At 50.8% G+C, this 27725-nt stretch overlaps 2 protein-coding genes across 5 annotated transcripts in view; both read right to left on the reverse strand.

Moving 5' to 3' along the window:
• Nucleotides 1-7007, reverse strand: part of ARHGAP27 (Rho GTPase activating protein 27) — an 80659-nt gene extending 73652 nt beyond the window's left edge. The window contains exon 1 of the mRNA XM_034755825.1: nucleotides 6110-7007. The gene's annotated coding sequence lies outside the window, so the exon portion shown is untranslated. The remainder of the gene's footprint in view (nucleotides 1-6109) is intronic.
• Nucleotides 7008-14521: 7514 nt separating this feature from the next.
• The window catches only part of PLEKHM1 (pleckstrin homology and RUN domain containing M1), a 57029-nt gene continuing 43825 nt past the window's right edge, over nucleotides 14522-27725 (reverse strand). For 2 of the 4 annotated variants that reach the window (XM_034755828.1, XM_034755827.1), the window contains 4 exons: nucleotides 26755-26900; nucleotides 25647-25840; nucleotides 23390-23453; nucleotides 14522-15940 (listed from right to left, as the gene is read on the reverse strand). In XM_034755828.1, coding sequence (XP_034611719.1) covers nucleotides 15623-15940; nucleotides 23390-23453; nucleotides 25647-25840; nucleotides 26755-26900 — 722 coding nt within the window. In that variant the 3' untranslated portion in view covers nucleotides 14522-15622. Of the gene's footprint in view, nucleotides 15941-20321; nucleotides 20480-23389; nucleotides 23454-25646; nucleotides 25841-26754; nucleotides 26901-27725 lie in introns of those variants that run through there. The other 2 variants (XM_034755829.1, XM_034755830.1) reach the window with 2 other exon arrangements.

Consider the following 27725-nt stretch of genomic DNA (forward strand, 5'->3'; position numbering starts at 1 on the left):
AGATATATCACATCCACTGCTTTCCCCATATCCACAGAGCCAGTTATCTCATCACAGAAGGCAATCAGGGTTGGTCAGGCATGACTTGCCCTTGGTGAATCCATGTTGACTGTTCCTGATCACCTTCCTCTCCTCCAAGTGCTTCAAAATGGATTCCTTGAGGACCTGTGCCATGATTTTGTTGGGGACTTAAGTGAAGCTGTAGTTTCCTGGGTTCTCTTTCTTCCCTTTTTTAAAGATGGGCAGTATATTTGCCTTTTTCCAATCATCCGGGACCTCCCGCAATTGCCACGAATTTTCAAGGATAATGGCTCTGCAATCACATCATGTCCTGCTGCATCTCCCTCTCCTTGTCCTGCTGGGACTCCGGGGCCTTTCTCTCTGCTCTTCCCTTCTCCAGGCTGATGGACATATGGCCCTCTAGGCCCTTTGTCCTCCCCAGTCTTCCTCCTCCTCCTCCTCAGGGTCAGGCATTCTGCAGGCCTGGAGGGGATCGCTCAAGCTACAACTGCAGCAGTCACAGAGAAACCACACACTGGATTTACAGGCACAACGGAAAGGGGCAGATTCATTTCAGAACTCCCTGCCTCTATTCCCTAATAAGACATGCTTATTGACACTTCAGCTTTGGGGCGCGTCTGCCCAGAACTGCTCTCCAGCCCCAGCCATGGTGTGGGTGGCCCACTAAGAGAAAGGGCGGGAGGATTTTTGGTTGCATGAAACAATGAAGTGTCATTGGCTATAGCACGGGTACGAGTGCAGAGCAATGACACTGAAGGTTGACGCTATTTTCCACAGGCACTGGTGGCTTTAGCTGATCTCACTCCTGAGGGGAACAAAGCCACAGAGCCCAAAGTGTCCCTGGCACATGTGACATTAGCCTGTGCACTGCAATGGTGCCAGCCGAACTTGCTGCAGAGTGGCATGGGAAAGGGTCCTACTGTGGAGGAAGAAATAAGGCTGCCATCCCTAGAAACCTCTGTGGAAGTTTCATCGAGCTCTCTCAGGAGAACATAATGTAAGAGCGGCCACACTGGGTCAGACCAAAGGTCCATCTAGCCCAGTGTCCCGTCTTCCGACAGCGGCCAGTGCCAGGTACCCCAGAGGGAATGAACAGAACAGGGCGATTATCAAGTGAGGATACAAGGGACACCCCCGTGTCCCTAACCCCCCTGCTCCGCATGCCCCCCACCACCTGGCTGTACAGGGGAAAAGCAGATGTCCCCACTACCTCTGTTTGTTGTGCCTCCAGCTCTTCTCGTCCAAGTGAACAAGGAAAAGTTGATACCGGTGTCTTGTTAGCGTGAGGATGGGCTAGGCACTATCTTTACATTTAATCATCATCAGGAGAAATGCACACACAATGTTCCTCGGCATCAGGCTCCTTCACACTCGCCTGGAGGTACTGGCAAGTCTGTGGCGGAGTCTCAGACGGGTTCCTGGCTTGCCACATCTTCCCCCCTCGTCCTCACTGTTCATGGTGGGTCTCTGCCTGTATGGCATGGAGCTTGGTGTAAAAGCGGAACTGGGGGACACCACCAGATCTATCGCTGGTCTCGCTGGCGAAGTTCCTTTACGTCCACGTGGCACTGCTGTTGGTCCTGCCATACCCCTTCTTCTGCACCCCGCCAGGCAAGCTGTTTCCATGGCTGGTTCAGAGCTGGGCCTGCCCAGCCTCTTCTCCCCACAGGCCCAGGAGATCCATTACCTCCTGCCTACTCCAGGCCAGAGCGCATCTCGTGCCTGGGGCCGGCACGGTCGGTTGGGCAGTTGCACACAACAAGGGGGAGCTGCTAGGTGTGCACGCCCCAGAGGCAGTCGGGAAGAGGCAGCAGGGGTTTAGAGCGGGGGAGGTGCTCTCCAGGCTCTGTAACCCTGGGCAGTGGAGTTTACAGCTGTGCCTGGTGTGCTCACCGTCACAGGGAAAGGGGCGTTGTGGGAAGCAAATCACTGCAGCTCCCTGCCGCAAGATGAGGCTTGGTGCATCCCAGATGGCACAGAGCTGCCAGACCCAGCCTTGCACCAACCTTTCCTGCTCCCTCACGCCGGCAAAGGGATGGGTCTAGGGCATGCCTGGGGGGAGTGTTGTTGGAGACAGCCACAGTGGGGCAGTCCGTGACTGGTGGCCCCAGGAATCGGAGGAGCACAGAGATTGTGACCTTTTCCCCAGAGCCTGGGCCAGGCTTGGGGACTGGCCTCAACTGCTACAGTGACTCAGCTGGGCATGTGGGCCCAATCCTGACACAGGACCTGGGGGAGTGGCCAGAAGTTGCCTCAGTGCCTGGGAGACCAACTTGAGACTCCCTGGGTTGCTCTCAACACCGCCCGGCCTGGGGGTGCTCGGCCCACCCCCCCATCATCCTGGAAGTGTCTGATGCTGGGTCCCCCAAAACTGAGGCATCTACAACTAGATGTCAGTGGTAAAAAGGTGGCATCCCTAAGTGCCCTCGCTTTAAGCCAGCGCTCCCCCTGCATCCCTGGGGCAGGGATAGCTAACCCAGGGTTGTGAGTTAAATCCTTGAGGGGGTGTCATAAACATACAGCTAAGGGTAGCATAAAATCCCTCTTTACCCTGTAAAGGGTTAATCCCTCCTTTACATGTAAAGGGTTAAGAAGCTCAGATAACCTGGTTGGCACCTGACCAAAAGGACCAATAAGGGGAGAAGATACTTTCAAATCTGTGGGGGAAGGTTTTTGTTTTGGGTTCCTTTGTTCTCTCCGGGTCAGTGAGGAACCAGGGCAGGGAAAATACATCTCCCTAGGCCATATCTAAACTAAGCATCTAATATTACAAAAATAGTAAGTAATAGCAAGAAAATGCATTAGATTATCTTTTGTTGTAGCTTGTGAATTTTCCCTGTGCTAAGAGGGAGGTTTATCCCTGTTTTTGTAACTTTAAAGTTTTGCCTAGAGGGGAAATCCTCTGTGTTTTAAATCTTTTTGTTACCCTGTAAAGTTATCTTCCATCCTGATTGTACAAAGGTAATTGTTTTAATAAACTTCTTTTAAGAACCGAATTGTTTTTCAGTGTCCTAAAGATCCAGGGGGTTTAATCTGTGCTCATTTTGTAACCAATTGGTGAGGATATTATTCTCAAGCCTCCCCAGGAAAGGGGGTGTAGAGGTTTGGGGGGATATTTTGGGGGCTCCAAGTGGCCCTCCCTGAATGTTTGTTTAAATCACTTGGTGGTGGCAGAAATGCCAAGGTCATGGAAGGAATGTGTGCCTTGGGAAGTTTTAAACCTAAACTGGTAAAAATAAGCTTATGGGGTTTTTCATGCAGGTCCCCACATCTGTACCCCAAAGTTCAGAGTGGGGAGGAAACCCTGACAGGGGGCCATTTAAGGATGTGGGGCAAAAATCTGTCTGGGGATTGGTCCTGCTTTGAGCAGGAGGTTGGACTACATACCTCCTGACGTCCTTCCAACCCTGATATTCTATGATTCTAGAGCTATGTGTGGTGGGTACTCAGAGCCTACAGGTTCGGTCCCTGCTGAGCCCAGCTGTTTGGTGCAGCTGGAGCTGGGCATGGGGAAATGTGGCTCAGTGACCTTTTCCTACCCCCCATCCTGGGCTGGGTTGGTGCCAGAAGGTCCCGGTATGCTGCAGAACTGTCGGCATGCGCCTCTGGCATCGCTAGGGAGGAGAGGGAGAGGCGGCAGCAGTATAAATCAGGCAATGAATCAAACTGGCGGCGAGAGCTGTGGAGCTGACACAATAATTAGTTCTTTGAATGTGGGTCAGAAAAGAGCCCAGCCTCCTGCCACGTTCGGCCAGCACCTAGCACAGTGGGGCCCGGATCCTGACCGAGGTCTCCGAGTGTTGCGGCAATAATATAATGACAGGAAAACAGCATTTCATCCCCCTGCAGGAGCCAAGTCACAATAAAGCTACGTGTTCTTCTCGACTGCTGCCAGGAAAACCAGCCAGATGTGCAGCCGAATCAGCCGTGGGATGGAGAATAACACAAGGAATAGCCTAATGGCTTGATATGGCTCACTTGGGAGCCTGGACGCGGTGAGCTGTACAGGTCAGCCCATCTCACAAGGGGTATTGCAGAACTGGAGGGGCTCAGAGAATGATCAAGTACCTGGGAAAACTCCCTGTGCAGAGAGACTGAAACAAGTAGGGTTGTTAGAAAGGAGACAAATAAGAGGGGACATGATAAAAGTCTGTACATAATGACTGGTAGAGAAGGGAGATTGGAGCATCCGTTCTCCCTGTCTCATAAAAACGAGAGCAAGAGGACAATAAATGCCATTAAAATTCAAACCCTATCAAAGGAAATATCTTTTATGCTCAACAGGTAATTAGACTGTGGAACTCTCTGCCACAGGAAGATGTTCAGGCCAAAGGCTTAACAAGATTAAAAGAGATTGCATACAAGAATATGCAGAGTTAGAATAGTTAATGCTATCTAACATTTGGGGAGGTGTATTAAATCTCCTGGTTTAAACTCAGATGCAATCTCTGACTATCAGAGCCCAGGAGAACTCATGGATGATTTAGTTGGGGATTGGTCCTGATTGGACTAGATACCGCCTGAGGTCCCTTCCAACCCTGATATTCGATGAGAGGGCAGATTATCCCCCCCCCATCTGCTACTACAGGGTTCTTGCACCTTCCTCTGCAGTGTCTGGTGCTGGCCCCTGTCAAAGACAGGACACTGAGCAGGAGGCAGCTCAGGTCTGACCCAGCCTGGCAGTGTTTGTGCTAGACACACAGTGTCTGTGAGACGGTTTTCCAAGGCAACCTAGTCTCTAGTTGTCTCTCTGCCTTGGGGAGCCCGGGAATGGCAGACAGGCAAGCAGGGCCCAGGCTAGCGTCTCCTTCCAACGCGGAGAACAATAAGACATGCACAAAAGACGCGACGTGACGCTTCAGGATGGGCTGCCTTTACTCCACTCCCCCCGCGTTCTCCCTTTTACCAGCTACCGCAGGAGATGGTGCCACGGCATGCTCCAGGCACGGGGCTGCTTGGACCAAACAGAGCCCCGCTGAATGTGGATCCAAGAAGTGGGACAGGAGGGACCATTAGATCATCTCGTTGGAGCTCCACCACAAGTTAGGCCAGAGAACATCCCCCTGCTCCCCTGGCAGCGAGCCTGTTTGTCCGTCCACAGAAGCTCAGCTCCAGCGCACAATCCTGCACTGCTGCCATCACTGGGAGGGAGTGCTGTCTGGAGCTCAGCAGAAGCAGGGGCTGGCTCCAAATCCGCGCCCCCTGTGCCTCCCCCCCCAGGGGGCTGCCCTGACACCACGCAGGACCCAGTGCAGTGAGCCCAGGGGACTGGGGGAGAACATCCTTCGAAAAGCCCTTCCCCAAAGCAGGAAACGTCTCCTGATGGGTCTGGGATTTTCAGAAAGGCCTCAAGGAGGGGCCATGTCAGCCTCACACTTGGAGCCTTGGAAACCCTGCTCCTGGTGGCTGATGTGAAGCTCCCAGGCCAGCCCAACAGGGAGGCCTCTCATTAATTGCCCTGATGGTTGGGGAGCTGAGCACAAGCATCAACCCTTTAAAAATCCTAGGATCAAGTCCAGAGCCCCCAGCAGCACAGCCTCCAAACCAATTTGCTACAGCACCTGCCATTCACTCGCGTGTCTCAGCTCCAGGTACAGCCCAAGATTAAATACGCCCAAACATGGTAACACTGAATAGACTCAAGCGCATGCCCCATTGTAAAGTCAGACTATTATCCGTGAAGCCGTCTGGATTGCTAACCGCGGTGAAATGTTTAGCATTGGCCGCTCTGCAATTCTGTAATTATACTGTGGCTTATGACCACTGACCTGGAAAACCATCAGATTTCATTTGGCTCCTGTGTGTCAAACTCTCTCATGGGAGCTGCAGGGCGAAAGAGAAACCAATCGCCAGGTCTCCAGCTGAGACAAGCACACCCCCCTATGGGCTCAATTCCACCAACAGCTATTGATCCCCACCAGCTGCCTTGGAGATTACACTCCCTTGCTGACTTTGCAGTCTCTTTCAACAGCATGAGGGAAACCAAGGCTCTGGCAAAGAGCATCCCACCCCGACAACTTTCCGAGAGTCAGCCAGCGACCCGGCTGTTCATCACTCAGCCTCGCTCAGAAATGCCCGGTGCATTTACCTGCAGGCTCACATCTTGCTAGCTCCTCTCCAGCATGGTCACTACGGTGGTGTCGCACCAGTTTCCATTGGCTGTATTTCCGTGGCACTCTGGTGCCAGCTTTGCCGACTGCTGGAGAGCAGCTTGCCGCGGCCCCTATGCCTGCCGCGGCAGGAGCAGCCCAGGGAACCTGTTTCTGACTGCGCGTGTTGGTGACTAAAGCTGGTCTCAACTTGCCTTCTGCTCGCTCCCTCGTTTCCTGTTGAACAATACAGAGAGCGAATTCACAGAACCGAGATTCTCACCAACTTCCTCACATCAAGAGGATCTGTAGGTTAGAACGGGGGAGATGACAGCAGTGAAGAAAATTCTTCCTGTAACCACACTGCGTGCATGTCCCGTCTCAGCGCTGGATCTTCCTTAGGAGACTGAAAGTGGCCAGCCCCAAGAGAGCTGGTTTCCTTTGCATCCCATCAGACCCTTGTCTGCTAAGGAGCACAAGTTTTTCTCCAGCTTCCGACACAACTGGACGTGATTACACCACATTAGAAATGAGGTCTGAGGACAGCACCAGACTACAGGGAAAATGGCTCTGATCCTCCTGCGTGCAATACATTTACCGCTGGTAACTCGGAGAAAACAAAAGCCCTTTGCAGCAATGGACAGCCACTCCCAGAATTTCCCTTCCTGCTTCCCCTCCTGGCATGTGGTGGGCATCTGGCAGCTTCTCCCTTCTCCTGGGGCAGGGGCCGGGGTGAGCAGGTCAGGAAGGGAAGGAGTTCGCCCGGGGAGCAAGTTGTGTCCCATATCTCCAGGATTTGTGCAGGGCTTAACTGGGAGGGGGGGAGTTGGTGCCATTTTCTCTCTTCCCACCTCCAGGATCAGGGGCTGTAATGTGCAGGAAGCCCCACCCCACGGGATGGGGGCAGGGCCAGGGAAGGACCGCAGAATGCCTCATTGGCTGGATTTGTCTCGTTTGATTTAGACAGCAAGGCTCAGCCCCCAACTTCCCAGTAAGGTGCTTGCCTGAATTCAGTCCAGCAGGCCCCTCGCTGTCTGCTCTAGCACCCCCTAGTTCCCACAGACACCAGCACTGGCTGACCTCAGATCCACCTGAAAGTCCAGTTCGCTCTGCACTGTTCATGCTGTTTTTCCGCCTTTGCCCTCCGCTCCATGTGAGCAACAAGGAACCGGGCCAGCTCTCACACCAGGCAGGATGGATGCTGCAGGGACTGGGCTGCAAACGCTGCACGGGGAGGCTGGGCTGCTTCCAGTGGTGTTTGAAAACAAGGGTTTAAGTTTGCTTTGCCTGAGCTGAGCCCCTTTACGGGCCAGTAGAGGAACCAAGAAACAGCCGTGGGGAGGAGCAGAGGAAGCACCTTCATTCCAGTGGGAAGAGAGGTTCCGGCTGCAGGAAGCCTGTAGCAGGGAGGTGGGAGTTCGCTCCGGAGCAGCAGGCTCCAAGCAGGCCTATCCCTCCAGCCTCAGCATTCCCTTCCATTGCTCCGTCCCAGTCTTGGTGCCCAGCACTTAACCCGAGACCCTGGGGCAGCGTCCCCAGAGCCACGTGCAGGTAGAGAGGAGCCAGGAACCATCCCTTCCCTGTTCCATGAGGCCTCTACGGCCACCCCCAACCCACGGCTGCTGCCCTGGTGCACTGAGGACCCAACCCCTGGGCGAGGAGGAACACGAAGCCATTTGAACAAGGGGGTCCTGAGCCAGCAGGGACCTAGGGTTGACCAGACAGCAAATGTGAAAAATCAGGACGGGAGTGGGGGGTAATAGGAGCCTATATAAGAAAAAGACCCAAAAATCGGGACTGTCCCTATAAAATCGGGACATCTGGTCACCCTTCAGGGACGAGGGTGCACGCGCAGAATCACCCAGCCGGGCACCGGTTCCACACCAGCTCTGCTGTCCCACTCACTGACAAGTTCATTAGTGGGGGCAGGCTCCCCAAGTTGCCCCCTCCAGCCTATGGCTCCTAGGACATCTAAGCTGACAGCTAACCTCCCCCCCCCCACTCTCTACTCCCCCTGGCAGCTGGCTCCACGTGCCCCACAGGGCAGCAGAGTGCAGAGTTCTAGCAGGGCAGCCACGAAGGACAGGGCATTCCTTCCCGCAAGAAAGTTGTCCCGATTCGAGATTTTTTTTTTCCAAAAACAAATTTTAAAAACAAATTGGTGGAAAGTTATTTTCCTTGTCCAGCCAACTCAAATCAGCCTTTATTTTCTCACCTGGATTTGTGAAGTCTCTCATTACATCCCTGTGCGCTGATCCCTGAGCGAATACAACCAGCGCAGTGCTCAGAGATATGCAGGAGCACAAAGAGCAGGAGACTTCCTGTGGTGATTTTTAAAGCTGACTGAACAGAATCCCGGTAACCTCAAACTCTGCAGAAGAAAATAGCCCTCTGGCAGGAGACCATCGCAGGCAGGAGGGAGCTATTATAGGTGCCAAGGGGAGGATGTGATGCTCTGTACCTCAAATAGCACCTTGGACCCCCCGAGTCACCACTGTGATAGGATTATGATGTGTTTTGTACAAAGTATGCCTTGTGAGGTACCATTTGAGAAGTCATGATCTGTTGAATGTTATGATTCTGTTGGATTACGTGTGTTACTGTCATATCTGAAGTTAGGAAGTTTTCCTAGATGTGTATTACTAAGGGTGGGAGACACCCACAACTGGCCTTTCAGTGGCATCCAAGGAGCAACTAACATTGGCCAGACAGTCATTGATGGCCCATTAAGAACAATCCACTCTCCCAGAGACTCCTCAAAGAGCACGTGGGCCGCCTAACATGTCACAGCAAGGATCTTTCTAGCTGGAGAGAAAGTATTAGTGAACGTGGACATCACCCCTTGGCCTCTCTCCTCCCCCTTCTCAACATCTGGAAGATCGTCTGGAAGACAAAGGCCTTGGCTACACTTGGGGAGTGTAGTCGCGCCGGCAGCGCTGTGAAGCGCGAGTGTAGTCGCAGCGCTGTATGTACTCCACCTCTCCGAGGGGAACAGTTTGCAGCGCTGCGAGCGAGCGTGCAGCACTAGAGGCGCTGATTACACTGGCACTTTACAGCGCTGCACTTGCTGCGCTCGGGGGGGGTGTGTGTTTTCACACCCCTGAGCGCAGCAAGTTGCAGCGCTGTAAGCGCCAGTGTAGCCAAGGCCAAAGACTGAACTGGGGAGATTGATCTCAGGCTGAAAGGGAATCCAGCCTGTGTATTAAGAACTGTAACATCTATTAGGGTGAGAAATTGCTCGATTCAAACCTTAAGCCAGGTCTATATTGGCACATTTTGTTGTTAAAACTTTTGTTGCTCGGGGTGTGAAAAAAACCACACACCGAATGACAAAAGTTTTAATGACAAAAAGCGCCGGTATGGACAGTGCTTTGTTGGCGGGAGACCCTCGTTGGGGTGGTTTTATTGTGTCACTGGAAGAGCTCTCTCTCGGCGATAAAGAGCGCAGTGTAGACCCAGCCTTCCTTAGTCTGTAGAATTTAGATTGCATTTTTACTTTTATTTCCTATGTAACCAACTTTGGTCTCTGCGCCTGTTCCTTAGAATCACTTAAAATCCATCTTTCTGCAGTTAACAAATCTGTGTTATATTTTATCTAAAACAGTGCGGTTTTGGTGGAAGTGCTTGGAGAATCTCAGCTGCGGTGAACAAGGGCTGCTGCACATCCACTACCCTTTAATGTAGTGGCAAACTAATTGATGAGCTTGCGCTGTCCAAGGGAGTCTTGGTCCGTGAAAGATGGTATAGTTCTGGGGTGCAAGGCTGGGGTGATTGGCTGGTTCCTCTCTCTGTACAATTTGTGAGTGGCTTGCAGAGCCTTCATGCAATTTAGCTCAGTGTGGGTCTTCCCATGCTGATGGCTGAGTGATCACAGCGCCTGGAGGGGGTTATTGTTGTCACTGGCATAGCTTTGTGAAGACAGCTCAGGCTGGAGAGTTAAGGGGGACACGGTGGTCCCATAGTTCCAGGTTATACCCTGGGGGTCCCATCACAGAGGGTCAAAAACAGCTTGGTAAGAGAAAGTGCAAACATGGAGTCACTCTACAGTCTGGTCAGAGCCAGGTGCAACCACAGGACGGTCATGCTAGTCTCCTCTGTTCTGTGCATCATGGGTCAGAAGAGAATTTGGATCTCATCACAGGTACAGGGAAGTGGTGGTAGGAGAGGAAAACCTGCCCGCTGCAGCTGGAAGCCGGCCTGCTATTTACAGATGGGAAGCAGCAGGATCACACTTGAAAAATGAAAGAGGAAGCTCTAGTTTGCTGAGCTACAGCTGATGAGGGCTTGGGGCTCTGAAGAGAGACGTCCCATGCGGCAGAATGTTGAGAAGCCCAGAGGTTACAACAGTTCCTATAAGAACTAGGCCACAGCTCATGACCCAGAAGGGAAAGTAACGGAAAACTCCAGTGCGTTGTGACTAAGCATCTAACCATCCTGGAATGCATCTGATCCCTATGGCCTATGGGCTTCCCACTGGCTCTGGGGAATGCCCAAGTAGCTGCAGCAGTTCGAGATGGAAGAGAGCCATTAAATATGAACCCCCACCAGCCAATGCAGCATGGTTCCAGAAAGTGACACTTTCTAGAGCTTCTGCTTGTGAACATTTCACAGGACAGGGCTCTGCTGCAGTAATGGCTGGAACAATGGTACCAGACGTTTAGCACTTCGTGTCTCGGCAGGTAACATGAGAGGGGAAATCACCCACATTAGCTGAAAACCCTAAAAGGTCCTGGGAGTAGGGTAGGCTCCCCCAAGGGAGAGGTCAGGGCTAGCTCATCATGGAACACGTCGCGGCTCAGCCCCCTAGGCCTGTAGATCCCCTTACTCAATAGCCTCATAGTTCTGCACAGCATCTGTCTGCATGGAGCCTACTGCTTGCACCACCTGTCCCATGTCTCAAGGGCTTCCCTTGAGGGTACGGACTAGCAGCCCCATCACGGAGCTGTGCAAACCACCTAAGCCAGATCTCGACAAGCTGAAGGGCGCTCTGCAAAGCGTCATGACAAGGACCAGGGGGATGAGTAACTACAAGAGCTCCACACACACACAACTTGGGTGAGCAAGGAACAGGGCCGGCTCTAACTTTTTTGCCGCCCCAAAAAAAGAAAAAAAAAAAAAAAAAAAAAGCCCCCCCCCCCCCAAACAACCCCCCCCCCGAGCGCCGCCCTGCCCTGCCAAAAGAACCTCCCCCCCGAGCGCCGCCCTGCCCCGCCGAAACAACCTCCCCCCCGCGAGCGCCGCCCTGCCCCGCCGAAACAACCTCCCCCCACGAGCGCCGCCCCGCCGAAACAACCTCCTCCCCTGAGCGCCACACCGCCGAAACAACCCCCTTCCCAAGTGCCGCCCCGCCGAACCAAAAAAAAAAAAAAAACCCCAAGCGCGGCCCGGCACCTGAAGATTGGCCGCCCCTTACAAGGTGTCACCCCAAGCACATGTTTGGTCGGCTAGTGCCTGGAGCCGGCCCTGCTGCAGTCTCCGGTACCGAAGGTATAAACGCCCAGGAGACTTGCGCTGCTCAGGGTGGAACAAGGGCTCGTAAGAGGAATAATATGATGTAATTAGGCTGAATATTTGGAAATGCCCCGGCAGTGAAAGCTCTTAGGGTGACAAATAATCTCCATTGAGGAGTGGCTCCAGCACCTGCGACACTGAACTGGGTGCATTGAGGTAATAAGGAGGAGCTCTGTATTGCCTCTACCCCCTGCCTGGCTCCCCTGCAGGTCTGATTTATTATTTAGATTCACAGGAGCTTTAATAAAATGCCCAGCCAATATACAGCCCTGTGCATTCCTCTGAGTAACTCAAATACACAGTGATGACCACACCCGAACTTAGAGCATTCGAACCTGCCCATCTGATCGGCAAGCCCCATGCCGCCACCACCCACCTCCAGTGAGGCGTTACGGAGAGAGCCTCATGCCCCATGCCCATTTCTGCTTGCTGGCCGGCCTGTCTGCACACAGGCGCCTGGCTCTGCTGGGCACCCGTCCCTTGCTGCTTTTTAGCCCGGAAATGGGGAGGGTGAGGTCCGGCACCTGGTGGAAAGGGGGCATCTCCAACCCATCTGCCAGGCCTCCTACCAGCCATCCAGCCCTGCCATTCTCATGGCACAGTGCCCCCTACTGGCTTCCCCCCCAACCCAGGAAATAAGCCAGGCCCCAGCTGCCCTCCCCTTGAGAATTCACTAGTTTTTAAATGGTAACAATCACATGGGATGAGCCCCCAGCTAAGGTACCGTAGGGAACAATCCTGTCTGCCTAACAGAGGGACACCATGACCCAGCAGGGCTCAGGACAGGCAGTGCCAGAGGATGCTAAATCTAACCCAAAGCACCCAGACACATTGCTAGCCAGAATACAACGACCTTTGCTGGCATTTTGCCCAGGTAAGATGGTTAACGAGTCAATTCTTACAGACAGTGTCATGGGATCCTTAATGAATGCAGGTAGCGGAGTGCTCCGTTTCCCGTCTCGCCCCAAAGGTGGCCCATACTGCCCACATGCCATGCTGCACCACGGAGCAGAAGGAACAGTTCTGCCTGCTGAATAACCACAGACCCCTTCCTGCCACACTGAGCCCCTCCTACCTGCTCAGCTGGCTCACAGCTCACATGGCATGGCTGCAGCCCCTGAAAATGATGCTGTCACAGCAAGGACTGGGCAGAAAGGGCTGGCATTCAGGACAACTAATTTTACCAGCATGTATGAAACCTCACTGGCTGGGAAGCTCCCACTTGCAGAGGAATGTGCTGGGTGCAGCTCCATGACATTACCATGGGACAGGCGCAGATGTCTGTGCGACAGATGCTAGTTTGGGATTCTACAGCTCCAGTTTTCAGTGGGAACCCCCCACTGAATCCTAGTGAGTGACAAGTCACATGGAAGGCTCCAGGCAGCAATGAAATCCCTGGGAGAACAACAGGAAGCCAGGGCTCTGCACATGTACCAGGCTGGTGTGCAATGGGGTTTTCACAAGCACTTCACAGATCTCTCAGTTGGGTGGAGATTCTTGTCGGTTCAAATGGACACAACCTCCTCCATCAACCATGAACTTAGTATCACCAGCTGTGCTGGGGTGAGGGTGAGGTATCGGATCAGGGCTAGTTTGTGGCACTGACATTGCTGTGGAGTTTAGGGTGTGCTGCTGGGCAGCTTGGTCCCACTGGGGACTCTGCCCATAGAATGAACAACTCTCAAGAGTGCAAGAAGCACGGACTGGAAGGTACAGCAGACATGAGAGCTATTATAAAACACATGTGTGCACAGTGCAGTCAATTCACACGCAGAGATAAGCCCAGGGCCCTGCCCCAGAGGGTTCAGTCTGAGTTAAAAGAGACAGACAAGCCCATGGCAAGGCATGGAAATGGAGGGCTGTGGGAGTTACCAATTCAGAGGGACTCAAGGAGGAGATCAAGGATGCTTCAGGGACGAGGCAGAGAGCAGTGGGACATAGGGCACAACACTACGGGGGAAGGAGACAAAGGGAGCTGTAAGACAAGAATGGGGAGGAAGTGAGAGGGAGAAATGGCAGCAGAGATATGGACAGTGGGATCATGCAGGAGCCTTGCAGCTGAGGACAAGGGGCTTGAAAATGATGTCCTAGAAGACAGGCAGGCCGGGGGGGGGGGGGGGAACGACGTGGTGTGAGCAACGGGGTTTGGGCACATGGGGAGGCAGCGGCACAAGATGGAGAAGGTTACAGTGACCCAGCTGACAGATGTCAGGGGGTTCGGCAGGGGCCAAAGGCAGCTCTTGGAGAAGCAACTCCACGATTTAGCAAGAGGCCAGAGCAGGAGGGAGCTGAGTCGGAGGCGGATCGAGACAGGGCAGCTGGAGAGTGGAGTGGCCGTGGAGATAGGGAACAGGGGGAGGAGCTGAGGAGGAAAGCCCAGCAGCTCAGAGAGAGCAAATCTGAGTGGGGGCTGCTCTCTGAGTGACAGCGATGTCACATCTGCTTCCTCCCCCCATTCCCAGGCCTGGTGTTTCAGGGGGTGGGGCTAGGAGCCATCCTGCTGCTCACTGGATGGGAGGGGGGAGCAGAGCTGCCCTGAGCTGCTGGGCTCCTCACTCTCCCCCTCCCTTCATGTGAGAATGGCTTCAGTTCTTGAGAGAAGAGGGGGAGGGAGCGCTGTCGGCTTCCTGCAGCAGTTCTGATTGGCTGCTCTACCGCAGGAGGTAGGGCAGTGGGAAAAGCAGCCAATCAGTCAGAGCCTCCCCTCTCCCTCTCCCAGCAGGGCTGTAAGAAACCCACTGAGAGTTGTAAAACATGTGTTTCCAGGTCTGCACCCCCTTTGACCAGCTGCACTTAAAGTATTGGATGCAAAGGGGAGTAGGGGGGTGGGAAAGAGACAAGCTGGATTCAGGATCACTGCTCAGCCATTAAGGGAAAAACGAGTGACAAATGCAAAGGTCTTCTGGAGCAAAATCCAACACACAATTTCATTTCCACTTGCCTGTCCCGACAAAGCCAGTTAAACACCAAGGAAGCCCTTATTAAAAGTGTGGCCTCTTTTGTAATTAAAACAAAGGTAAGGATCTACCCTGGGTAACATAATACCATGCTGTAGGCCAATTTATTTCTTCACTGTGCAGGTGTTTCCACTGAGAATGTAGAAACTGGATTCCAGACCAGTCTAAAGCTTTTTCCATAATCCACCAGCAAGAGGAGCAACCTCCACAAAGGACATATTCCCTGTTAGATAAACTTTAATAATCCCCATATCAGAGTGAAAGGAAAATAAAATCTAGTAGCAGCCTCGTTATTGGCCAAGAAATAAAAAGTAGCAGCCCAGGAGGATCGGGATTTTTTGTTTTGCTATTTAAAAGGCCTCTTTCCTTGGTGGATGCTAGATGCGGAAGAGCCAGCAGTTTCTCTGCAGAAGAGAAGAATGGTCTTTCCTCTCACAGGGGGACGTCTGAACATCAGCATACCCCAGCCATTTGGCACACGGCACGAAAACAGCAGGACCAGGCAGCTGCTGTGGACAAAGTGCTAAAGGCACAAGAACTTCATGTCAGCTTCAGGTTTTGTTTTTGTTTTTCTTGAAAAGTTCCCCTGCAGTTTGGCTGCAGGTAGCTACTATGTTTATTTCCCAAGCAGGCGAGATGCAGTTCCTGTGCAAAGTCATGTATGAAAAATTCTGGCTTTCAGTATTGCGAATATCCTAAAAAACTAGACCTTTAACATACTTCCATTACAGGCACTCCACTGCAAACCTTGTGGTTTACACACAGGAAATCGATCACATTTCCATCCCAAGTCGGATCTCCTCTAAGATGGGAACCCGTAGAGCTCAGTGAATGGAGCACACTTCTTTCACAGGGAGGGACATTCAGCAAAAAGTAAGCAGCACCAGATTAGTTTGAATAGAAGCACCATTTCTTGGCGAGTCACTGAGCTTTTCCAGCAGGCTTTTACTTCACTGGCTCTCTTTTCAGCTCTCACGAGCAGTAGCCTCTGCTTGTACATGAGGAGCTGCACCTGTCCTCGGCATCCTCACAGCACTGTATGGTTTAGGCTACTCCTACCCTGGTGAACATCTGCACACAGGAGCTGCTCCAACCAGTGGTAGGAATGTATTTTCTAGGACTGAATGGCACTTGGCATACACTCCCTTTTCCCTTCCTCTGCACAGTGTCCAGGTCACGAGTTTGCAGATGAGCAAAGCCCTGTGTAGAGTCCATCTGTGAGAAGCTGCTCACTACATATTTGGTTTCACGAGGACGTCCGCTTGCAATTGTTGCTGGTATTTCTGCCGGCGTTCGCAGCGGGGGCAAGATTTCATGCTGTCTTGGCAGCACCTGTGGAAGACAGTTTTGCAATCTCTGCATCTACAAGAAAAGCAAAAGCAAAATCATCTCTTCAGCAACACATGGATCACTGGGCCTAGGGTGGAGAATATAGATTCCCCACATCGCGAGAATGTAACTTGAGAGTTTATTTCTATTTCTTCAGATTCAACATAACTCCCACCCCATCCATACAAAAGCTCTGACAATAATTAGACTTATCAATCACCAGCCAGCAGCATAAATATTAACAAACAAATAAACTAACTCCGCCAGCCAGCAGCAAAAATCAATCAAAGAAATGGAGATAATTTACCTCCAGCAACCACTAAATACAGTTGGAAAACCGGAGGACAGCCTCATGCCTCCATGTCAGTTCGGTGTTGGAATGTTATTTACTGTTTCCACATAAAAGAACATGAGGGAAACACCACGAAAGAAGAGGGTTTTGCATGCACATAAACGTCAGAGCAGAAAAAAGCTCGTAAGAAGTGGAAAATAAAATGAAAATATTGAAGGTTGAATTGCTAAAATCTGGGGGCGGGGGACGTGCTGAGTGATTTTAACTAGCTAATGATGTTGCTGTGCGATGAGGAAAGGTTCATTTTTAAATGCAAGTCAGCACAGACAAAGGGCAAACAGCAATTTCAGAACGACTGTAACAATGAAGACACTGCCTCTAGTCCCTGCGTCAAGGGCCCAGCCATGACCTCCCCCAACATCCTCCCTGCCCCATTTTGGGACCAGACTGTGCTCATATCTGACAGAGCAGGAAGTGCTGCCAGACAGCTAGAGGCAGACATTGCTTGAGAGGAGACACTAGAAGTGTCTGCAGGCACCCTTGAGATGGGCAGAAGGGGATGCCTTGGGAAGGAAAAGCCTTCTGATTTCTGTGACTGAGCAGAAAACACCAACTAGGTTTTGATTTTGCTAAGCTACGGGGATGGCGGAAGCCAGATTAGCTAGGCGGTGATCATGGACGGCTCACTGCATAGGCATGAATACTCCTGGGAGGCATCCCTGTTCTGAGGCAGAGCCTGAAATGAACATGGAATGTGAAGAGCAGCAAATTACACATTGCAGCAAGCTATTCAAAACAGGCTCTGTAGTAAAGTCTGGTTAACTGGTTATTTTGGGCAGAGTGAGGGAAAGTTCAGGGACTGCCAGTGATACAAGAAGTACTATATTTCTTGTTTTAGCTTTGTTCCCCCTATCTAATCCACTTACATGTCCAAATCTTGCTTGCTGAAAGGGCAAACTCAGGCAACCCAAGCTAGATTTAAATGACACCAATTATGGTGAAATGCAAATGTCTCACACACAACAGAGATCACACTTGAGACAAGCACTTTGATGCTGTAAATCTGGGGCTGCTCTGTATACAGCAGACAAGTTCCACACACCAAAGAAACAACGGGCGACCCAGGTGTTGAGAGCAGAGGGAAAATCCAAAGGAAGTGGAGAAAAACAGCGTTTGCACTGATGTTAACGAAGTGGGGAAGCCACAAAAACATACAGCACTGTTCTTGTCTGAAAGAGCTAGGGCAAAATTCTGCTCTGGGTCATGCTGGTGTACATCCAGAGTAATTCCCCTGGCTTCTGTGGATTCACACCTGTGTAACTCACAAGAACTGGACCTTTAAGTATAATCCAGTGGATTGTGGAGTCCCATTGCTAAAGGATGAAAGCTCCCCGATACAGCAGGGACCTGCTGAGAAGCTGCAAGAGTGCTGTGCAGTTTTGTAGCTCCACAGCCCATTGCCTGCAGCACAGACTTACTCTGTTGGCGTGGCCAATGTGCCACTTTTCAACCCTCCCCCACTCATGGGGTCGCAGAGCCTGGGCTCCAGACTGAGCCCAAACATCCACACAGCAATCGTACAGCCCTACAGCCTGAGCCCCACGAGCCCAAGTCAGCTGGCGTGGGCCAGCCGGGGGTGTTTAACTGCAGTGTAGAAATACCCAGTGAGTTGTTGCCAAAAGGAAATGACTGCACCCTCCACCTGCCAGGAGAACGGCTTCAGGAAATGTCTGCCGCTCATGTGAAAATGACAATGTTGTTCACACATTGTTAGGAGGCATTTCAGACATATCCTGCTGTGAGTCATATATAACATGATCCCGTCAGCCAGCTGTTACACATGGCAAAGAGCAACAGCAGCCTGCTTCAATGGGATGAGGTTAACAGCCCTAGATCACAGTCAACAGGATGTGCCCTCTGACCCCAGGGCTAGCTGGGTGGCGCACCTCCTCTTGGACGCCTGGGACCAACATGTTCTGGTTGTGGGTCTGGCTAAGTCAGAAGATATGGGGAAAAAAGTCAGCTGGGGCTCTCATGTTAGACACTGAATGTGGAGCAGTCCCGGCCCTAGGCTGAGGGGGCAGAAATCACAAGCCATTCTGCTAGGCACATCCAGACTGGAAACACTCCTTAGTCCTGATGAGCTGGCCCACATGGTCCCACAAATCTCTTGCAGAACTTCCGGACTGGCTACTAGGGTCAGTATAGTAATACAGGCATTGCCAGAGCGTATCAATGGCCAGGCTAGTGTCCCATCTCCAAATGCTGCCCCAGCTGCTTAGGAGGAAGGCACAAGAAATCCTGCACTGGTCAATTACAGAATAACCTGCCCATGGGGGAAAACCTCTCCCCCTGGTCCTGGGCAGTTAGATCAGGCCTCAAAGGAGGGTACGTATACTTTAAAACACATGAAATGCTAGCTAACAGAGCTGCAGACACGCGCTGTTAATGTAAGTGTATCCTTTTCCGAAACCTGCGCAGGTGTTGGGCCTTGATGATATCCAGTGGCACTGAGTACCACAGGTTAATTTTGCATAGTGTAAACAAATGCTTCCTTTTAACCATTTTAAATTTTTTACCTTTCGTTTTCACTGACTGTCCCTTATTCCTGTGTTGTAGGAAAGGGTAAACAGGAGTGTGTGGTCTCCATCTCGGCTCCAGTCAGGATTTTGTCCCCTTAGTCATCTCTGCTCTCAACAGTTTCGCTCTCTCTTCACGGGGAAGCATTTCAGACCACTCACTATTTTCTTTGTCCATTTACTAGACCACCAGTCTTTTCACGCTCACCATTTGGAAATCTCTCGGGACCTCGACTCCCCTGCCTCTGAGCTCCTGTTCCTGCTATCGCTGGTTCTAACAGGGTGATCGGAACTGAACACGGTGTCCCTGGCGAGGGCGTCCCACCAATTTATAAAAAGACATTCCAATCTTTGCAGTATTATTTTTGAGCCCATTTATAACCTTCAAAAGTGCATCAATGGAATAACTCATGCTTAAAATTAAGCATGAGCTTAAGTGGATCAGGGCCAGAGCTCTGCAGGGCACTTTGCAGGATTGAACGCCTTGTCTGGGAATTTAGGGCACTGACTCCTTTATAGCTCCCTGTGCACCCTGGAGCTCTGTTCACGGAGTCTCTTGCAGGTTTCAATGCTGCTGACAGAGTTAGCACATTTCTTTTCCTACTCGCTCTGGAAATTCTCTCTCAACCATCCTGATTTCCCCTCCCACCACTTCTATTAGCTTCCCTAGGGCTGCACTGCCTTTTTCTGAAGGACTCCTGTTGGAGTCAAATTCCCTCTGGACCCAATAGGAGCTGCTGGGTGGCTCAGCACTTTCGAGAGCCAGGCCACTTGTTTAGGAGCCTAGTTGTGGCCTCAGTAGCCCAATACTAGGCCTGTGTTCTCAGCACAGGCAACAGGCAGCTGTCTAGTCACCATCTTCTTACCCAACACACCCAGGAGAGGACAGGATGGCCCAGTACTTTGGGCACTAGCTTAGGACTTAGGCGACCTGGGTTCAAGTCTCTGCTCCTTCACAGCCTCCCTGTATGACCTTGGGTGAGTCCCTTTGGGTTTGTCTACACTTGAAAGGGAACAGGGGCCGTGCTGCAGTGTAAACATGACCTGTGCCGACAGGAAGGGTACTCCCACTGGCGTAGTTACTCCACGTCCCCGAGAGGCAGTAGCTAAGTCAATGAAAGAATTCTTCCGTCGGCCTAACACTGTCTACACCTGGGGTTAGGTCGGTTTAACTATGCCGCTGGGGTGTGGATTTTTCACACCCCTGAGTGAGGTAGCTCTGTTGATTTAATTTTTGTAGCATAGCCCAGGGCTCAATCTCAGTCCCCTACCTGTAAAATAGAGATAATAGCCCTGCCCTCCCTCCCAGGGGTACGTGAGGGTACATGCATTAAAGATTATGAAGCACTCGAATACCACAGTTCTGGGGATCAGAAAAGTACCTAAGACAGACAGACAGGCTACATCAAAACCTGCTTCCCATCAAATCTCCGAACAGCCTTCCCTTGCAGGAGGAAGAGTTGACAAAGCCAGTCAGGAGTTTCCTGGGCCTTCCACGCTAAACGTCCCATGACAGGAAGTTACAATGGAAAGCTTCACTCACCGGGTGGTTGTGTCGAACTCAAAGGGGAAAATGATGCTGCTGTGGTTACAAATCTGACAGATAAAGCCCCGCTGGGTACAGAGGTCACAGTTATAGACATGGTGGGAAGCAAACTGGATCAGAGATTGCAGGTACACTTCAAATATGCCATCAGCTATCTGCAGAACAGAGAAAACTTAAAATAACATTGGGGAAGTTTGTCTGTGTGGGTTCTTGCTGTGTAGCTTCGTTGTGCAACCTCGAGCTACTGCTTCACACACACTGGTGGTTAATGCTGTTTGTAAACATGGCCGTACTCAGAAAGAGACTAATACTGTGACTGCTTCCAGCCATACCAGGTCTGGGGGACTCCAGAGCACTTCTGCTCAATTTGCAAGTGAAAAGGTGTTTTACTAACTGCCAGGCCTGCAAATTCAGCTAGGAGCAGAGTCAAACTAAGGCTTTAGTTTGTCCGCAAAACTGGTGTTGGCCGGGGGTGTGAAAACAACCCCCTAACGGACATAAGTTTCACTGACAAAAGTGCTGGTGTGGACAGCACTGTGTCCTGCCGATACAGCTAACGTTGCTTGCTGGGCGTGGTTTAATTATGCCGGCAGGAGAGTTCTCTCCTGCTGGCGAAGTGGCTACACGGGAGATCTCACAGTGGCCCAGCTGGGGCAGTACAGGTATGCCGCTGTAAGGTCCATAGTGTAGCCATAGCCTGAGTTTTCTCTGGTGTGCGTCTCTCCTTTTCCCAAGACTGCTCGGTCTGCGGATGTGCAGAGATCCGTTCTATCACCTCTCCTGTTCCATGCATATGTGAGGCTGCTGGGGGAGATTGGGATGCGGGCTGCATACAACTGATATGTGGGTTCCAAAACACTCTGAAGGTGCAATGTCTTTACTCTCCCCGTGAGAAATGCACTCCTGGGCAGAGGGACTATATGCCAGCTACGTCCCACTTCAGCTGTGAGTCGAGGCAGCAGTGGGATTTAACTGCTGCAGAGCTGTGTGCTGGCTGAACTGCACCCCTAGCACCTTGCTGGGATAAGGCTTTGGATGTGGGCGATCCCGGCTGTGCTCGCCGAGGAGCTAGTCTTTTAGTGCAAGATGTAGCTGTGAGAGTCACAGGCATCACTACCCCAAAGGCTGTACTGGCTCTGGATGCGATTCCAGCTGCTGACGCAGAACGATACAGATTTATCTAGTTTGGTTCCTGGCTACCAAGCAGACTCCCTCTCTCGCAGTCTGTCCCATGGCACGCATCATCATCTAGGTGCTTGCTACAATCCCAAGATTTGACCATAGGAATAACGGAGGTTGACTCCCAGCATCTGTTGGGATGCAGGGCACAGCAAAGGGCCAGTTTTGACATGAGAAAATCCGGCTGGTGACTTAGCCCCAGAGACTGTAGCAGGGCCTCTCATATTCACCCAGACACCTACCATCACTGAGTGCAGTTGGGTGGAAGAAACGTGTTATGGTTTGAGTCCTGTGCACCTTAGAGACACCCCATCCCTCCTTGCGTTTTGCCCATGAACTCCCCAGATCTGGTCAAGTCGGGGCTGCAGCCACGGCATTCCAAACAGAGGGTCCCAAACTCTGGAACTTTCTCCTCACTCTTTGGGCTGATAGACCCAGTGTCTGTTGCCTGTCTGGGCATGCTCTGAAGCCTATCCATCCTTTCTTTGTACGGGACGGGTGGGAGAAGTGCAGGGTTTGGATTGAGGTTGGGTGTATGTGGTGGGGTGTCTGCCCACAATGGCTTGGAAGAAGTTAAGGTGGCTAGGCAGGCCAATTAACTCCCCTGGGTGCACCTGGAGGAGGAACAGGGAGTTGGCCACTAATTAGGAGTAGGCTCAGCTGTGCAGAACAGGCAGAGCCAGCATATAGCCATGTAGCTGGCTGCAGGAAGGCAGGCTGCAGTCACTCTCTGAGTGGAGGGAGTCAAGAACCTGGTAAATTTAGAGAGGGGGGAAAGCCAGTAGAGTAGGAAGAAGCCCAGGGAAACAGCAGAGGACTAAGGCAATATAGGCCATGGCTCCTTGTTCTAGGGTCCCTAGGCTGGAACCCGTGTAGAGGGCGGGCCTGGGTTCCCCTACCAGCCACTGGATAATGGCACAGGCATTGGAGACGCCACCCTGACAGAAGGGTCTGGAAGGCCTCTGGATTCCTTGGAAGGGGAGGATTTGTGTGTCCAGGCTAGAGGGCCAAGCCATGAAGAGGAAGCTGCAGGTCCAGCAGTGAGTTGGGTAGCAGGATGAGACAAGACAAAACAGGGGAATACACCAGCGGAGGGAGCGTGCATGGAGCTAATCCCCAGGATGGCCAGCAGGAGGCATCGCAAGCAGTGAATGAACCCTGTGACTGTATCAGAGGGGTAGCCGTGTTAGTCTGGATATGTAAAAAGCAACAGAGAGTCCTGTGGCACCTTATAGACTAACAGACGTATTGGAGCATAAGCTTCCGTGGGTGAATGCCCTGTGACTGTGTAATTTATATGTTAACCCTGGATCAATATTACATGCAACTAGAGCTCAGGTTAGGTGCATATTAATAAGGCTGAGCCTGTCATGGAAGTCACCGATTCTGTGACTTTCCAGGACCTCCCTGACTTCTGCAGCAGCCAGCGTGGCTGACCCCAGGGCCATCTGAGCAGCTGAGGTGGCCAGCCACACCGGCCACTGCTTGGGCGGCCGGCCCCGGAGCAGCAGTAGCGGGGCCCCGAGCTGCAGCCCCACCCCCCAGCAGCAGCGGCACCCCACAGAACACCTAAGGTTTAGTCAGGGGTATTTATATAGTACAAAATTGCCTGTGACTTGTCCATGACTTTTACTAAAAATTGGCACGACTAAATTGTTGCCTTACATATTATACACAGAACTGAACACCATATGCCTGTACCCTATATACAGGCACAGATTCACACAGTGAGAGAGATACTCCGAGCAAAGGAATTAAAGGTACCAAGTGAGGTATTTGATCCTTTATAAGTAGCAAAAAGTGTCAGTTTCAGCTTCCTTTCCATGCAAAGAAACCAAAACATTTTCATCAGTGACACAGTAAAAAAAAGAAGTCACAGCTCTTACCTGTCTCAGATCAGTTACACTGTATTTATGGGGCGATTCCAATAGATAGTCCCGATGATCAAGTCTTCAAACAAACACAAAACAAAAAACGTCAGACACATTTCATCAGGGCTGTAACAGACTTTGAGGTGGACACGAAACAGGTGATGTAAACTCTGAAGAAAAATACTGCAAATCTGACTTCACTATTATTGATCACAGATTTTGTTCCCATTATCTCTACATTAAAAATGGTCTGAGAGATGGTCAGAGAGTATATTTATTATATAATTTTACCCAGCTGTTTCCTCTCAAGCTAGGAGATTGCCTTGATTCAGGATGGTATTTTCTTATGATTTCTTTCCCTCCATCTCTTAACACCAGGCCCAGAACTGATGTAGAACAACTCCTAACAGCAGATGGAAACAGGGAAAACCACAAAGCCCTTCCAGCACCACTCTACCACAGAGCAAGCTGGCTCAGAGAGCTCTGCTCAAAACTTGCTGAGTCACAAGAACAAAAGCTACAAGAACTTCCCATTAAATTCCAAAGGAGAAGTCAGAGGAAAACAGTCCCAAGGACCCCAGCACAAACCAGGGGGATTTCTGGGTTAGTGGGAGTTGGAGAAACCCAGTTAACCAGTGAGAAATGACCATTCTCTGAAATCCAACGGCCTGGGCCCTCCCAACCTGCCATAGCTGTGATCAGGAGAGGCCTCAGTAGAACTGTGAGGAGGGCTATTGGCAGAGCACTCAGTGAGGGTCCCTTTCCTCTGGAGTGGTCTGCTCCCAGTGGGTCAGCATGGCTCCCATTTATTGTCCTTTGGGATCACTGGAAAGCCCATCTCTTTGGGCAGGCACTGGCAAAGGCTTGAGGATGCTGAGGGAGTGTTGCCAGTCACAAGCATCCAAAAGTCATGGTTCAGGCTGCTTAAAATCATCAACTTGGTTTAAAAATCAGAAGATTTAAAAAAAAATAATTTGGGATCTTTTTAATTTGTCTTCTAGCTTGAGTGTTTCACGGTCATGTTTTCCAGCTTTTTCTTCGCCAGGTGGGCTAGAAACTTTAAACACTAAAGCTGAGATATTCATGTAATCACAGGATTCCAAGAGCCGGGGCTTTAAGGAAAATGCCAACTCTGATGAGATGTGATCAGATTGCCAGAGGTGACAAACACCAAGGGTGGGCCTGCTGTCTAGTGGGGAAGTGCACAGAGGGATTCTAAGCTGCATTGGTCACAGGACTGGGGAACAGATGGGGTGTGTGGAGGGGAGGGGAGAGAAGGTGTTGCTCTGTTTCATTTTTACTTTGCATCTCCTGCCAAGTAGTTTCAGCTGTTCTCTGATTCTACAGATTCGACTCATCCTCTCCATGTGAGCATACAGGCTTTTGTTCACCCCTTTCAGACTGAGTAAAGGTTGATTGCAGATTTGATTCAGGAATTTTTTAAATGTATGCTCAAGGGTGCCCAGAGCTTTGGATGGGGGCTGAGTTTGAATATCACACACGCCCTATATGGCAGGCCCCAGTAGCACCTGCAACAGCAGGACCCATCTCCAGGACAGCCACAGGGTGGGTACTCAAAAAGCATAAGCTGGCAGAGAACAATGCACAGGACCCTATCTAATGAAGGCAGGAGCACAGGGTAAGCCAAGGTGTTAAAGGTATGTATGGACCCGCAGCTTTCTGTCTTATTCAGTTCAAGAAGGGAGGTGATTTCTGACCCACTGTTTTGATGAAATGGGCCTGGCTGGAAGGCAGAGTGTGGCTAGCAGGACAATGGCTAGCACTTATCCGGCACTTCATGCTTTCCAAGGACTATAAAGGCATTAGCAAATCCTCCCGAACTCCCATGATGTGGGTAAATATCATCTCCATTTTATAAGGGAGTAAGGGAGAGGATGAGTTACTTGCTCAAATCACACAGTCAGGCAGGTGATAGAGTCAGGATTAAAACCCAGCAGTTTCTAGCTCCCATGAGTTCATTTAATTCAGTCTCCTCCAGAGAGTTACTGAGCTCCAGAACTAGACAGACCCTCTCCTTGGACCCAGGGCTGGATCACTTGGTGCTTTGGACTATCTAGCATCTCATGTCCTTTGCAGATCAACCAGAAGATTTGCACTGAAGGTGCGGCCTCTCTCAGTTTAGGGAAAGGACAGAAGAGAGGGAGGAGAGATGAATCAAGCAAAGGTTGGGAGGAAGGCAATTTGGGGTTCAGGATTGATCACTGCCTTGCCGTAAGGTTAGGATGCCTGGGAATTCTTAGAGGGGCCTCACCGTTTGCTAAGCTCCTTCAGGGCCCCACTGCGACACATTATAAGGTAATCGCCAAGTAGTTTCAGCTGTTCTCTGCTTCTACAGATTCGACTCATCCTCTCCACGTGAGCATACAGGCTTTCATTCACCAATTTCAGATTAATTAAAGGTTGATTGCGGATTTGATTCAGAAATTTTAAAGCTTGTCGACAAACCTAAAATATAGAAAAAACAAGCATTGAGAGGGGCTCAATTCAAAGCACAATGAAATCGATGAAAGAGTTCCCAGTTATCCAATGGGGGTTGGAGCACTGCCTATCTGCAAAGGAAGTTTAAAAGGAAAACACAGAGGAGGAAGAAACAGTCACCGAATGGGCATCAAAAGTGCTGATTCATAGATTTTAAGGCCAGAAGGGACCATAAGATCGTTGCACCTTCCACATAACACAGGCCAGAGAATTTCATCATGACTCAAGTACATCTTCCAGAAAGTCATCCAGTCTTGAGCTGAGGACTCCAAAAGATGGAGAATCCACCACTCCTGTAGCAGCTTGTTCCAAAGGTTAATCACCTTCCCTGTTAAAAAATGTGTCTTATTTCTAATTTGAATTGGTCTGGCTTGAATTTCCTGCCATTGGTTCTTGTTCTGCCTTTCCCTACTACACTGAAGAGCCTTTCAGTGCTTGGTATTTTCTCCCTGTGAAGATACTTAATGGGGTTGGACTAGATGACCTCCGGAGGTCCCTTCCAACCCTGATATTCTATGATATACTATGATTCAGTGTAATAAATTCACCTCCTGATCTTTTTGAAAATTAAACAGACGGCGCCTCCCCCAGTGTTGTAATGTCAGGCATTTTGTCCAGCCCTCAAATTATTTTTGCGGTTCTTTTCTGCACCCTCTTCAATTTTTCAACATCCTTTTTCAAGCGTGGATGCCAGAACTGCACACAATATTTGAGTACTGGTCTCACCAATGCCATATACCAGGGTAAAATCACCTTTTGCTTCTACTCACTACTGCCCCATTTTTACCACCACTACCCCAGGATTATATCAGCCTTTCTGCTGAGTAGGGGGGATCTTTAAAGAATTAGGTATCCCCTGCCTGGACCATCCATAGACTTACTACTCTTTTAGTCAAGTCCCAGTTGTGGATAAGGCGCGATGGAATCACAGACTCGTCGTCCTGATGGCAGCTGTCACAGTAATAGAGGCCAGAGAATGCACAAAGTTTGGGTTTCACAAAACTGAGTCCGATCTGTCTGGAGCAACCTTAAAAGAAGAGAGATTGAACAGTGAGAGAGTAACAAACTCGCCCCCTCATTCACTTCTGAAGATGGGTCCAAATAGCACAGCCCTTGGGAACTTTGGCTGTGTATGGAACCACACGTTGCAGAGCACATCTCTAATTATTACAGGGCAGCACAGTGCTTCAGGGCTAAAGAAAGGTCAGGAGAAAATGAGATGATGAAACCAGAAAAAGTAACAAAGGAAAATCCAGCAGAGGGAGCTTTAAAGAGGGAGCATCCAGAAATAGTGACAATTGATCTGCTAAAGGAAGAAGCGTGTACTTCCCAGTGGATTAGATTTTTTTCTGCTCTATAGTGGGGCAGTGCAAACAGTAGGTAATGTATATCCTGTCCAGATGATGGAGATAGGAAATCAAAGTTCTATGATGTTTTTTCCAAAGTTTTCCAGCTGACCAAAGCAGTTACAGAAAAAACAAAAACGTGGAAAACTAAAATAAATAAAATCAAATAGTGAGCAGCAAGACAATAAGGAAAATGACTGACTCCAACTACTGAGGCATGCATACTATTGTAGTGAGACTACTTCCTGGGAAGAGAAAGATAGGAGCAGAGTCTCAGGCTATGTCTACAGAGAGCTCTCCAGCTGACAAAATGACACCACCCCCAGGGCCAGCTCTAGGTTTTTTGCCGTCCCAAGGAAAAAAAATTTTGGCTGCCCCCCCGTCCCAGCCCTGGGCTCCTCGCCGCACCCCCCTGCTGCCCCAGTCCTGGGCTCTCCCCGCCACCCACACCCCCTCCCGCCCCAGCTCTGGGCTCCCTCATTCCTCCCCACCATTGCCCCCCCCCC

The sequence above is a fragment of the Trachemys scripta genome, chromosome 23 (assembly GCF_013100865.1).
Source record: "Trachemys scripta elegans isolate TJP31775 chromosome 23, CAS_Tse_1.0, whole genome shotgun sequence".
NCBI lineage: Eukaryota > Metazoa > Chordata > Testudines > Emydidae > Trachemys > Trachemys scripta.